Source organism: Mastigoproctus giganteus, chromosome 9 (genome assembly GCF_048544385.1).
Source record: "Mastigoproctus giganteus isolate SK-2022 chromosome 9, ASM4854438v1, whole genome shotgun sequence".
Lineage (NCBI taxonomy): Eukaryota > Metazoa > Arthropoda > Arachnida > Uropygi > Thelyphonidae > Mastigoproctus > Mastigoproctus giganteus.
Window position 1 is genome coordinate 26088671 of NC_143583.1, and position 13016 is coordinate 26101686.

Below are 13016 nucleotides of genomic sequence, written 5' to 3' on the forward strand. Positions count from 1 at the left end.
TTCACGAAGTTATTCGCTTTTTGCAAGCAAAAGGGTCTTCACCAAGTGACATTCACCGTGAACTGGTTGCTGTGTATGGCAAAAAGGTGATGACAAAGCAGGTCTGTTTTTGGTACAATGAATTTAAAGCAGATTGTGTTGACATTGAAGATTGACATCGGGCAAGCAGGCCTTCATCGAACAAGACAGAAGACAACATTTTGCACATTAAGGGCATCGTCCTTGAAAACAGATGAGTGAAATTGCACAAATAGTGAACATGAGTAAGTAGACTGTTCGTGATGTCCTTGGCTTTCGAAAGGTGTGCTGCCACTGGGTGCCCTGACAATTGTCAGAGGAGGACAAAGCAAAATGCATGGGGATGTGTCTGGAGAACCTGTTGCGATACAGCAACGAAGGAGAGGATTTTCTCACTCGAACAATCACAGCAGATGAAACGTGGGTTCATCACTTTACCCCGAAGAGAAAACAAGACTCCAAGACCTGGAAACATCCACAATCTCCTGTGCACAAAAAATTCAAAAACTGTTTGAATTTTTTCAAGCAGAACACTAGCCACGATGTTTTGGAACAGTTTTTCAAACTGTTCCGAAACATTGTGGCTATTGTTCTGGGATCACCAAGGTGTTCTTCTGTTGGTGGATTTCTTGCCGAAGGGAGGAACAATCAACGAACAGCTTTACTGTGCAATGTTGGAAAACTGAAAGCCAACATTTGACCCAAATGACCAGGACTCCTGACAAGCGGTATGATTTTGTTGCACAACTCCACACACTTCCCACACCACTCGTGAATGGTAGTGCCATAATTGTTAAGAAACTGTCACATCCCCCTACAGCCCAGACTTACCGCCTTCAGACTTCCATTTGTTCAGTGCTCTGAAAAAAACACCTTTCAGGAAAGCATTTCACCACAGATGAGTAAGTTCATCAGATGGTGCGATGTTGGTTACTGCATGTGGGCACGGACTTCAGTACTGGTACTGATAAACTGATCCATCATTGGGACAAGTGCATCAATAAAACTGGAGACTTCGCGGAGAAGTAGTGTATGTTCACTTATTTCTTGGTGTGTAAGTTCAACTTTGTATTATTAAACAGAGAAAAAAAAATGTGTTACCTTACTTTTCAGAAACCCCTCGTACCTGGAGCAAACATTACAATAGATGAGCAGCTATTTTCAACAAATAGCTAGACACTGATCCACCCAGTATAAGCCCAAAAAACCAGATAAATTTAGCATAAGGTTTTGGTCAGCAGTTTCTGAACATCAACTGAATGGCTTTCCTTATTAGGGTAAAGACAATATGCACCCATTCTTTCTGAATCTATCATGCTAAAACTAATGGAACTATTTTTGAATCAAGGTAGAAATGTAACTACTGATAACTTCTTTACCAGTTTTAAATTGGCAAAGAAATTAGTCAAAAAAAAAAAAAGATCTGTTCCATTGTAGCTCTTGGAGGTGGTCTTGGTCGACCCACATCTCTCTTGTCTGTAGGTTTGTAGTTAAAGGGAAATTTTGGGATCTGGTCTGGGTTCTTTCTATGTGGCTGATCCATTTTTCCTGATACCGTTTTATGTCATTTACTATGTTATCTAATTTTAATTTCTCAAGGATATCTAAATTTTTGGTGGTCTAGTCCTGTACAGCTTAATAATGATCTTAAAAATCTCATTTGTGCTGCTTCTATCTAGTTTGTGTGCATCTTTCTTATTTATGACCCAAGTCTCACAGCTGTAGAAGAGGGCTGATTTTGAAGCGATGTTGTGCAGTCTTAATTTTGTTTCAGTTATCATTTGTTTTCCGAAGTGGCGTTTAATCATTCCATTCATTTATTATATTTTTGTAGTTTAGTGTGGATGTCTTTCCCTTCATTTGATATTAAATTTCCCAAATATGTGAAGTCATTTGTTCTATTATTTTTTCATCAATAACAATTTTGACTCTTTGTATGTTTTTTTTCACATAATTCCACTGATTTTGTTTTTGAGGTGGAGATTTATCTTTTTACCTATTTTATTCAGTTCATTTGCTGCTATCTGTAGTTCATCTTTGGATTTTGCAATTATAACTTAATCATCAGCATATAATATAGTTTGGATTTTATTCCTGTTGTTCAACTGTATTCCATTGTTAACTGTTTGTTTCCATTCTAATTTTATTGATGTAAATATTAAATAAATTTGGCGATAGTCCACATCCTTGTTTGACTCCTTTATTGGTGTTATAATTGGGTCTGATAGTTGACCATTAGAATATTTTATGCAGACTTCAGTTTTTATATAGGCTTTGCATCACTTTCCAGAGTTGGGTTGGGATATTTCCTTCACGTAGAATCTGCTAGTCTTTCTCGGTTTACATAGTCATATGCTTTTTCATAATCAATAAACAGCAGAAATGTTGGTAGGTTGAATTCTTTTCTCCAAAATTTGTAGTGAGAAAATAGCATCTATTGTGCTTCTACCTTTTCTGAACCCACATTGTTGCTGTTCCAAGAATTCACTGTATTTATTAAGTTTATTCTTTAGTATATTAGAGTATAGCTTTGAAGCAGTTGATAGCAGTGTTATCTCTGTAGCTTTTTTGTGTAAGTTGATTACTATTCCTGTTTCCCAATCTTGGAGTATCTGTTGCTTATGCCATATGATGTTAAATAAATTTAGTAATGCATTTTTTTAGTAAGGTGCCACCATATTTAAATAGGTCTACATTCAAATTGTCTATGCCTTGGCTTTTTCGGTTTTTGTAATATTAACTCTAGTTCTTCCATTGTTATTTTCTTTATCTTTGGCTACCACAGATTCATCTTCCAATTCCCTAGTGCCATGGTTATACCATAGTTTGGATTAGTGTTGCTTCCATTCTGCTTGAGAGATGGAGTTGGTTTTTATTTGATCATTTGCTTCTAGTTGTAATTTCTTAAATTTTAAAACCTCTTCTCTGTGGGACCATGATAACACATTCTAAAGATTTAACAAATTTATCCCAGTCATCCTGTCGGATTCTTCTGGTTAGTTTTCTGACTTCTGCTTTAAGCTTTTTATATTTTGTGTAAATGTAGGTCTTTAGTTTGTAGGAACAGTTTATAGGTCTGTTTTTTTTCTCATTGATTGTTTTTCAATTCTTCATTCCAAGTCCTTAGCCAGTTTTTTTTTTTTTTATAACCCAAGACTTGCTTCAGCAGCTCCCAGAATTGTTTTTCATGTTTGACCAGATTTCCTCAAAGTTATCACTTTCATCTGATTTGAGTTTATCTTTCAATCGACTTTCATACAGAAATTTAGTGCTTTCATCTTCCAACAAATGTATTTTTAATTTCTTAAAAGTTTTTGTTGGTATTTTATTTTGAAAGTGCTTTCTACCAGGTAGTGATCACTGTCAATTTTGCTGCCTCTGAATACTCTAAATTTTCATTAATGATAATATAATCTATTACAGACTTGTTTCTTGCTTCCCATGTGAATTTATTGATATTTTTAACAAGAAAATCAATAAATTCACATGGAATTTATAAACAAGAATATAATTTTAAGTTTATCAAAATTACAAATACTTAAATTAAGTTTGTTTTAGACCAAATGGCCAAAAAAACTCAACAAAAGCAGGTTCATGTAGATGACCGGTTCACATCTTTTATAATATATTAGATTTTACAGAAATCAACAGATTATTTATAAAGAATTAACAGAGAAAGTTAAGAAGAGAAGAGATTTTACATTAAATCTAAAGAACTCAGAAAAGAATATACAGATTCACAGAAACAGCAGCACAAATCAGAAACAAAAGCAGCCACAACAAACCTTTCAAAAGGCGTCAATGCCAAATTAGGAAATGCAAGGCAAACAAAAATGTGTACCATGTTAAAAAGTATGTACAGTAGTGTCAATAATCTGAATGAGCCAGCATTTACTTTTTTTTATGCTGGTGCCAGAAAAAAATTACAGCAAGCACCAGTTATTGTGATCACGTTTGCAAATTGAATTTTGATTCCATTAAATGGCAATTCTAATAAGCAAAAATCTAAGAAATATTATCCACAGGCTATAAAAATGAAGATATAAAGCACAAATTTCAAATTTACACTTTTATTACCTTACCAATTAACAAAATTAAATGATATGTGAAAAATCAGTAAACAAACTAAATGCTGTCCAACTCAAGTACTCTTGCTGAAAAGAGAGATCTGACAACAAAGCTTGAAAATGGTGCAGCAGAAAATAAAATTTAAGCAAGTAATTATTTTTGTTAAAGACCTATACATGTGTTATCGTTGCTGAAAGTTCCATTTGTTTTGTTACCTATGAATAAAAATAGGTAAGTAAAACTTGGTGTTTCTATTTCTAAACTTAAAACTTTTTTTCTCCCCCCCCCAGTCTCCAGAACAGTATTTTTTGTTAAGTTTGAAAATCCAAACAAATTTGAAGTCTGAATTACCCCCAGTCCCAATTAGTTCAGATTGCTGTTGCTCTACTGTATGTAGAAAGCATACAGGAACTGTTTAGAAGGGGGGGGGGGGGGGAATATATATCATTTGTTTAAATTAATTAAACTTCAGTTCATAGATAAGTTTGTTCAAATTTTTGCTTTCAGAAATATTACTTTTGTGAATTACCATAAGAACAACACTATGTACTGTGTTGTGCTTATGATATAAAGCAACTAGCAACACTACACTGCCAGTTCCTTTATATCAATGCTTATAATAAAATATTGAAAACACAACTTAATCTATTTTATGCAGAGCAGTCAAAATAAACAGCAATGGCAGTTTCTGGTATTTTTGCTAGCTGACAGTTCTAGTGTTAATTGTCATGGAAAAGTTTTTTAAACACTGACTCCTATTAAGGAGTCTTTCAAATACCCTGTCATGCTCTTTTAAATCAAGCTTTTCAGTCATTAGGGAATTAACTATAATTCTGAAAACACATGAACTTGTTAATATTGATCTAATCTATATTAGGAAATGGGGAAGTGAGGGAAGGGAAAGAAATAAGCAAGTTTTTATTATTTAACTTAGAAGCCAGAATTTGAAAATTATTGCTACTACTATAATATAGACCAACCACCTAAATAGGGTAAAAGAGCAAAGCTCACCCTGTAGATTCTATCATAGGAGAATCCTCTGACAAATCTCCTTTCATGTCTTTTCTCTGATCATTCAAAGGCTCCTTTTCTTTGCTAATAAGAGAAGAGAACCAATTCAATGCATGCAGCACCACTTCAAGTTTTGCAAGTATAAAAAAGTTCTTTTAAAGAAGACCCAATTAGTTCTCAAGAGCAATACAAGAAAGAAAATTGGAAAGGTCTGATTTTAGAAGTCAGTAATATTTAAAATAAGACAATTACTTTAAACAGCCTTTATTTGTTTTAAAAATAATTTAATAAGACTGTAGAAATTAATTAGAAAGTGCAGTTTTTTTAATATCAGTAATGACTAAAAGCAAATCAAGTGCTCTCACTCACTCACTCGCACATACAACTCCAAATATGAAACTTCTTCAAAGTACATTATTTACAGCTTACTCAAAGGCTGGATTGTCCACTTCAGTCTTTTTCTCTTCACTCTGCTCAGGTTCTTTGCTATGAATTGGGGTGGAAGGGACACAGTAAGCAACAATAGAAAACAAGGGACGAAATACAGTCATGGCAGTTCAAGGCTGGTTTAAAGAAATTCCGTTAACTTACTAAGAAAATTAGGTTACAGTTATTAATGGTCATGAAGCAATAAAGATGTTAAAATTTTAAAGTAAGAGTAATATATAGTGAACTGCCATAAACTTTCACACAGTCCAATCATTCAATTACTACACTAATTCACACCAAAAGATTATATCAAATTAACATTGCACACAGAGAAGTTTTTATAGAAACAGTTAAATAAAAATACAGATTGAGTATACCTATAAACAACACTTCCAAGTGTTCATAAACAAAGTAGTCAACTGTGTTCATAGATGCTCAATCACCTACATATTCAAGCAATCTTAACATCAAAAATATTGGCACTGTCAAAGCAAGGCTATTTAAACTGCCAACTGTATCAAAGAACTTTAAGGACACTTAACTTCATTAAAAATAAGTAGGTCATGGCATGATTCTTGGCGAGAATCAATATAGCTTTCATTACCATATTAAGTTTAGGCAATGGAAACTTCATGACAGAAGCTAACTGAATGTTGAAATAGTGCAATCAGCAAGTTTGATTATATCTTAAAGATTGGTTGGAATTAAGACTCACTATTACATGTATAATAGTAAACTGTTAAAGTTAGTTTAAAGAAAAAAATATGGTTATTAAATTAATATTAAATCTTGCAATAAAGCCAAATTCTTATTTACATGCAGATATTAATGGGGAACCCTACAGTAATTGGTCAGAAAATTTTCCTATCTGCTTAACACACAACTTCGAGAAACTGCACATTTGGACAAACTACTGTACCAGTTAACATGTTAAGTTTTGGCTCACAGATATCACAACCATCACCATAATTGCTAACCATTCAACAAATAACATGCATACAGAAAACAAAGACAAGACAAATACTATATATGCCACAAAAGGAAGGTAAATTTAAAATAACATGCATAGCTAATATCCAATGAAGTCATGCTGTAAAAAACATTAAATCCATCAAAGTTAGCAATTAAAGCATTCCACAACCATCACAGCTATTTAGTAAGGGATTACTAGGCATATGCACTTCATAGAATATTACTGTTTTTGGATTAGTATCAAGGTAACTTAGGCCTCAACATAGCATTCCATGAGGCCAGTTTGTTCAGAAGGTAAAAGCCCTCCTAAATTGTGCTTGATACCGGCCACATCAGTCCCACTTATGAAGACTCCCATTCCAACATTTTCAAAGAGCAATGGTTTCATTTATCCTGCTATTCCACCTCATCTGCCTTGATTGGATATAGTAACCAAGTTAATCAAATATGGCTCCTTGTTTAAACCTCTGATATAAAGTTACCAAACTGGAGATATAACTAGTGCCTTAAAACATTAGCTTGATTTGAAAGTGAAAATTATGAATGTTAATTTTTCCCAATGACCATGCCATCAACAAATTAAATGGCCAAGTTCCTAATGAATTCTAGTAGTATTAAATTTTCAAAATCATTAAAATAAAAATAATCTTTGTGGTAAGAGAAACCACACACACAAATCCACTTCTTGACTCAGGGATGACAGAGGCTTACAATCTGAGTGAAGTTGTAACAATTAGATTAATAGACAATGCACAATAGGATGGCATTAATATAATGAATTAATAACCTGATGAATCAAGTAAAAACCTAACTAATTTATATACCTAAAAAAATTAAGTTTAGACATTCCAACTGTGCCACTTATTTGAATTGACTGAAGAGTGTGAACAAGGTTCACAAGGGCCTACAGAAACTAGATTCCCTATACACGCTTAACATATTAGCTAGTCATTTTTTTTCCCTTTTTTGTGCAGATATGAAAGTTATCTGATTAAAGTTTGAATATTCATATTAACATTTTTAATGATATTAGTTTAAACTCAGAGATCCATCTTTCTTGTAATGTACAAGCATGCTTTTCACTGACCTTACATTTTTATATATCATCTACATGAGCTAATTCTGGTCACATTAGAACTAGAAAATACAGAAATTGTATTAGCATTAAGTTTGGCTGCTAGGTGTTGCTTGGTGAAGACGTAGGCTGTAGCTGCTGCAAACGATAACTGTTCCTTGAAATTATTGTATTTTTGAATAGTTAATGTACTAAATTGTTTTACAAATAGATTAAATAGCATTTGTTAGCTTATTTTTTTAATTTAGCTAGTGACTTTGTTAGTTACAACTTACTCTTACTGGTATTGTATCAGAGTTTTGGCAGAAATATTGTAGCATAACCAGTGGCATAGAAGAACAGTAGAGCTTTAACTGTAATAAATAAGTATTTTGAAGGTTTTAATCACTTTTTGGGGTTAGGGTTAATTTAACATTTTGATTGTTATGGTATAGCATAACTTGATAGCTAAGGTATAACGTAAAACTATATAGCAGAACACATAATACTGCATTATGCTTAGTATAGTATTGTATAGTCAATTATAGTATAGTAAATTAATCAATTAAATTTATTAACCTTATTAATTTTTATTGGTAAGTAATTAAATCGTAATCTGAAATCATGCTCCAGACTAGAGCAGCAAAGCAATGTGCACAAAGTAGCGGCTCAAGGGGAGAACCAAAGTGGAGATTCTCTAATGCATCACAGCCTAAAAAAATGTGCAACTTGTGAAAACTGTTTGTGGATCTTTCTGGGACGGGACATATTGCCAAGGAATGTCTTTGCGTGTGCTCGATGTAAGAAGTTCAAAGAAGTTGGGCACCAACTCAGCACTGTTATAAGAGCTTGAAGAACAGGGTAGATATGCTTGAAGGACTTAAGTTGGGGAACCAATCAAGCTCTCAGCTACCCACATCAATGCCACAGCTTACACTTGATTATCAGGCAACACAATAGCAACCTTCAGGGCAGAATGCATTGGTCCCACAGGAGCTAGTTATTCAGGGAGATGGGAAATATATTGTGACATTAAGAGTAGGAGATCTGTGGACTTGCTTAACAAGTACAGGTCAAAGTTGAAAAAAAAAAAAGTAGTGAGTTAAGGTTAAATTTGAAAGTTTCTGAAATTCAGTCCAGACACAATAGGAGGGAGTATATGATGAGAGCCTTGTCAATTAATTCAGCCCTGGAGAGATTGTGCAAGGCTCATGGGATAAAATTTTTCTCAGCATGGTCTGTGCATATTAACAGGAGCATTTCTACATGGATGGGATGCACATAAATAGAAATGCTACAAGAATATTTGCTGATGCCATCAAGGCAGTGTTAGCTAGGTCAGGAAACTGCTAGCTTGGGGAGATTCACTGACTAATAGACTAACAGTAGCCACAGGCAGAAGTGAGACTGATTCATGCACTGCTTCTATTGGATGAGCAGAAGCCTGGAAAGAGAGGTACTGGGGATTTCAAATGCTGCTGGAAGTCATCATGGAACAAATACATGGGGTGTGTTAGGGTAATAGAGTAAGAACAGGTGCATGTATACCAATGCCAGGAGTATAGTAAATAAATCGGATGAATTTGAGGTGGATGAAGACAAAGGCCGATGTTGTTGGGATATCAGAGATGGTATCACACAGAGATAAGGAATGCAGAATTGGAATTTGGGGAGTACAATGTGTACAGGAAAGTTAGAAGGGGAGTAGGGATGATGCTGTTAGTTAAACTAAATCTAAGGAAGTGCATCCAGTTGCATGGGTGGACAGTGCTGTGTTGAGTCAGTTTGGTGTGACAATCACTAGGAAAACCAATTTGAGAGGAGGAGTGTGTTATAGGCCTAATGACTGATTGGGCCAGTAAATCAGATTGTCTTATAATGGGGGATCTTAACTTTCCAGATATAGACTGCAACTTGTGGAGTGGTCACTTACACACACTAGCAAGACTGAGTTGTGCATGATTGTTTTCTACAGCAGCATTTCTCAAACCGTTCTGTGGAACACCGGTGTTCCATGAGATGTGAACAGAAGTGTTCCGCGAACAATCGTAATTAATAATTAAAAAAATAAAATAAATTTTGCATATTTGTAGCATACACCACTTTTGTATCATTATAATTTTTAGCTTTTTTTTCAGTTATTAATATACTGGCATAGACTAATAATGAAATAGATCACGGAACACTATTTGGCAGGTTTTGCTAGAAGGGCATGTCATCTACAAAGCTTCTGTTCCCCAAAAATCCAAATTAAAAAAACAGGAACGAATTAATAGAAGACCAAAATGAAAGTATGACAGATATTTGAATTTCGGCTTTACATGTGTAGGAAATAAAGACACTCCTGATGCACAGTGTGTCGTATGTAATAAAATATTACAAACAGTTCTTTGGCTCCCACTAAACTTGTTTCGTAAGTGTTCCGTCAATATATTGTGAGATGAAGTGTTCTGTGATTAAAAGTTTGGGAAGCTAATGCATCATATTCCTCTACTACAGCACCATGTTCAAGAGGCAACCAGAGGGAGGTTAATACTCTTGATTTGATTATCAGCAGTGATTCTTCATGCATTAAGAATGCTGCAGATAAAGGAACCACTAGGTGGCAGTGATCAGTGTACTGATATGAGATTTACTTAAAGATGTAACTACCATCAGGGATAAAGGAAAGGGTTTTTGCTTTCATTAAGGCAACTATGGTGGTTTCAGAGATTTTTTAATTTCTATACAATGGTACCAACTGCTGACGTTACCAACAGCAAATTCTAAATGGACGTTACCAACAGCAAATTCTTAACATTTCTTATGTTAAATTGCAACAATTTCTTCTCCACACTGCTCTGTTATTACAAAAAACATTTGGCTCCCTGCCAGAGTCTAAGCTTCCAGCCTCCACTTCCCTATAGACTTAATGTGTAAATGTAGATGCAAAATACTCATTCAATTTGTCAGCTACCTCAGCAGTTTCAACAATTGAACCAATCTGATTCATCCCCTTCCTTCTAGACTTTACATAAGTAAAGAAGTCTTTACTGTTTTTCTTTGCATTGTTTGCCAAAGATTTCTTGTAATCTGCCTTTGCTTTTCTAATGTCCTTTGTGACTCGATTACAGACTATCTAATATCTACTATAGACATCTGTCTCCTGATAATTTATATGCATCCCATTAATTTTTTTCCTCTGCCATAAATCTCATTAGGTCATCTAACATCCATTTATGCCTAAACCTTGAACAGTATTTCTTAGGCATAAATGGATGTTAGATGACCTAATGAGATTTATGGCAGAGGAAAAAAAATTAATGGGATGCATATAAATTATCAGGAGACACAGATGTCTATAGTAGATATAAGATAGCCTGTAATCAAGTCACAAAGACATTAGAAAAGCAAAGGTAGATTACAAGAAATCTTTGGCAAACAATGCAAAGAAAAACAGTAAAGACTTCTTTACTTATGTAAAGTCTAGAAGGAAGGGGATGAATCAGATTGGTTCATTTTACATCGATGGTGCAATTGTTGAAACTGCTGAGGTAGCTGACAAATTGAATGAGTATTTTGCATCAACCTGCTCAATTGATGTTCAAACTGAACAAGTATTTTGCATCTACATTCACACATTAAGTCTATAGGGAAGTGGAGGCTGGAAGCTTAGACTCTGGCAGGGAGCCAAATGTTTTGTAATAACAGAGCAGTGTGGAGAAGAAATTGTTGCAATTTAACATAGGAAATGCACCTAGGGTGCATGGGATCTATCCAGTTATATTAAAGGAAACGGCAAAGGAAGTAAGCAGACCCTTAGCCTTAATTATGAAAGGTTCCTTTGTACTCAGGGCAGGTCCCCATGGACTGGAGTTGTGCATATGTCCACAATTCACAAATAAGGATCAAAGAGCAACATAAGTAATTACAGACCTGTTAGTTTAACTTCTGTTCCAGGGAAATTAATAATGGAGGCACTGGTTAAAGAAGAACTGCAGGATCATCTAGACAAGACTTCAGTTATAGCTCAGACACAGCATGGTTTTGTTAAGGGGAAGTCTTGTCTGACCAATCTGATTGAATACTATGATGTGGTCACAAAGGAACTGGATGCAGGGAATAACTTTGATGTCGTATACCCGAAAGCTTTTAATATTGTTGCACAAGGAAGACTACTGTAAACCTTGGGGCAGTATGGCATAAGGGCAAGTTGCTACAATGGATAAAAGGATGGTTGAGTTGGAGAAGACAGTGAAAATCATTGGTCACTGCTCTTCGTGGACTAATGTTATCAGTGGTATTCCCCAGGGTTTGATGTAGGCCCACTGTTGTTGTTTTGTATATTTATCAATGATATTGATGAAGGTATATCAGGTTTAATATCAAAGTTTGCAGATGATACAAAGGTTGGCAGGGTTGATAATGATAGTATGTTACTGCAACAGGATCTAGAAAAGCTGGGCAGAGGGACTGAGAAGTGGCAACTGAAGTTTAATGTTGACAAATGCAAAGTACTGCATATTGGGGGCAATAACCCCAGATAAGTGTACCAACTGTGTGGTACTACACTCTGGGTAGTGGAGAATGAAAGACCTGGGGGTAATTGTGCAGTTATATATGAAATTTTCTGAACAGTGCAAGCTGGCTGCCAGAGCAGGTCATGGTGTCTTGTTAATGATATACAGGAATTTTCCAAGCAGGGAAAAGGAGGTGATTATCACTTTGTATAAGACAGTGGTCAGGACACATGCTTAAGTTCTGAAAATTACAGTGTCTGGAGACTAGGCACCTGTGAGGTGTATATGGCCTTAAAGTTTGAGTAACCTCAATGCCAATGGGATTCTTCCTCTTGCTCAGATTACTCACCTAGGGAGGCATAAACTTAAATTGGGGAAAGACAGTTGAAGAACAGATGTGCAGAAATTTGCCTTTAGCCAGTGGATAGTTGAATGCTGGAAGATACTTCCATCTGTCATTGTGGAAGTTGACAACTTAAATTCAAGTAAGAATTGGACAAACTTTTGGAGTGAATGGATGAGTGAAATGTTATTTTTTTTTGGGCTGATACGGTATAAGTTTGCTTTCTTTCATCATATTCCTCTACTAATGCTAATTTAGCAAGGCAGACGAGTCACTGACTGCACACTGACTGTGCAAAGAGAGACAGAACATACATTACATTGTCTTGCATATTGTTTAGTATCATTGTTGACCAAGTCAGGCAGATGTTATTGCTTATCACTTCATTTGCATACTTCATAAGTATAAAATTTAACATAGATTATATAATTATGGGTTCTAAAGAATTGAAAAGTGGAATAAAAATAAAACATGTTACTTAAACTATAACAAGCTCAAAGTGATAGAATAACTTAAAATGTTCCTGGGGAAAGAAGGGGGAAGGGAATAAAAATTTGCATTGGCCAACAGACTGTCAGATATTAAAAACAAAGAATTTATAAAGGCATTTGCTTTAAAATTA

The 13016-nt window shown here is 34.9% G+C and overlaps 1 protein-coding gene across 6 annotated transcripts in view; it reads right to left on the minus strand.

The window, feature by feature from the left end:
• The window catches only part of Fas2 (neural cell adhesion molecule fasciclin 2), a 290468-nt gene that overhangs the window by 13479 nt on the left and 263973 nt on the right, over positions 1-13016 (minus strand). For 2 of the 6 annotated variants that reach the window (XM_090381691.1, XM_090381687.1), the window contains 2 exons: positions 5527-5583; positions 5098-5181 (listed from right to left, as the gene is read on the minus strand). In XM_090381691.1, the coding sequence (XP_090237817.1) occupies positions 5098-5181; positions 5527-5583 (141 nt within the window). The remainder of the gene's footprint in view (positions 1-5097; positions 5182-5526; positions 5584-13016) is intronic. The other 4 variants (XM_090381692.1, XM_090381688.1, XM_090381693.1 and 1 more) reach the window with 2 other exon arrangements.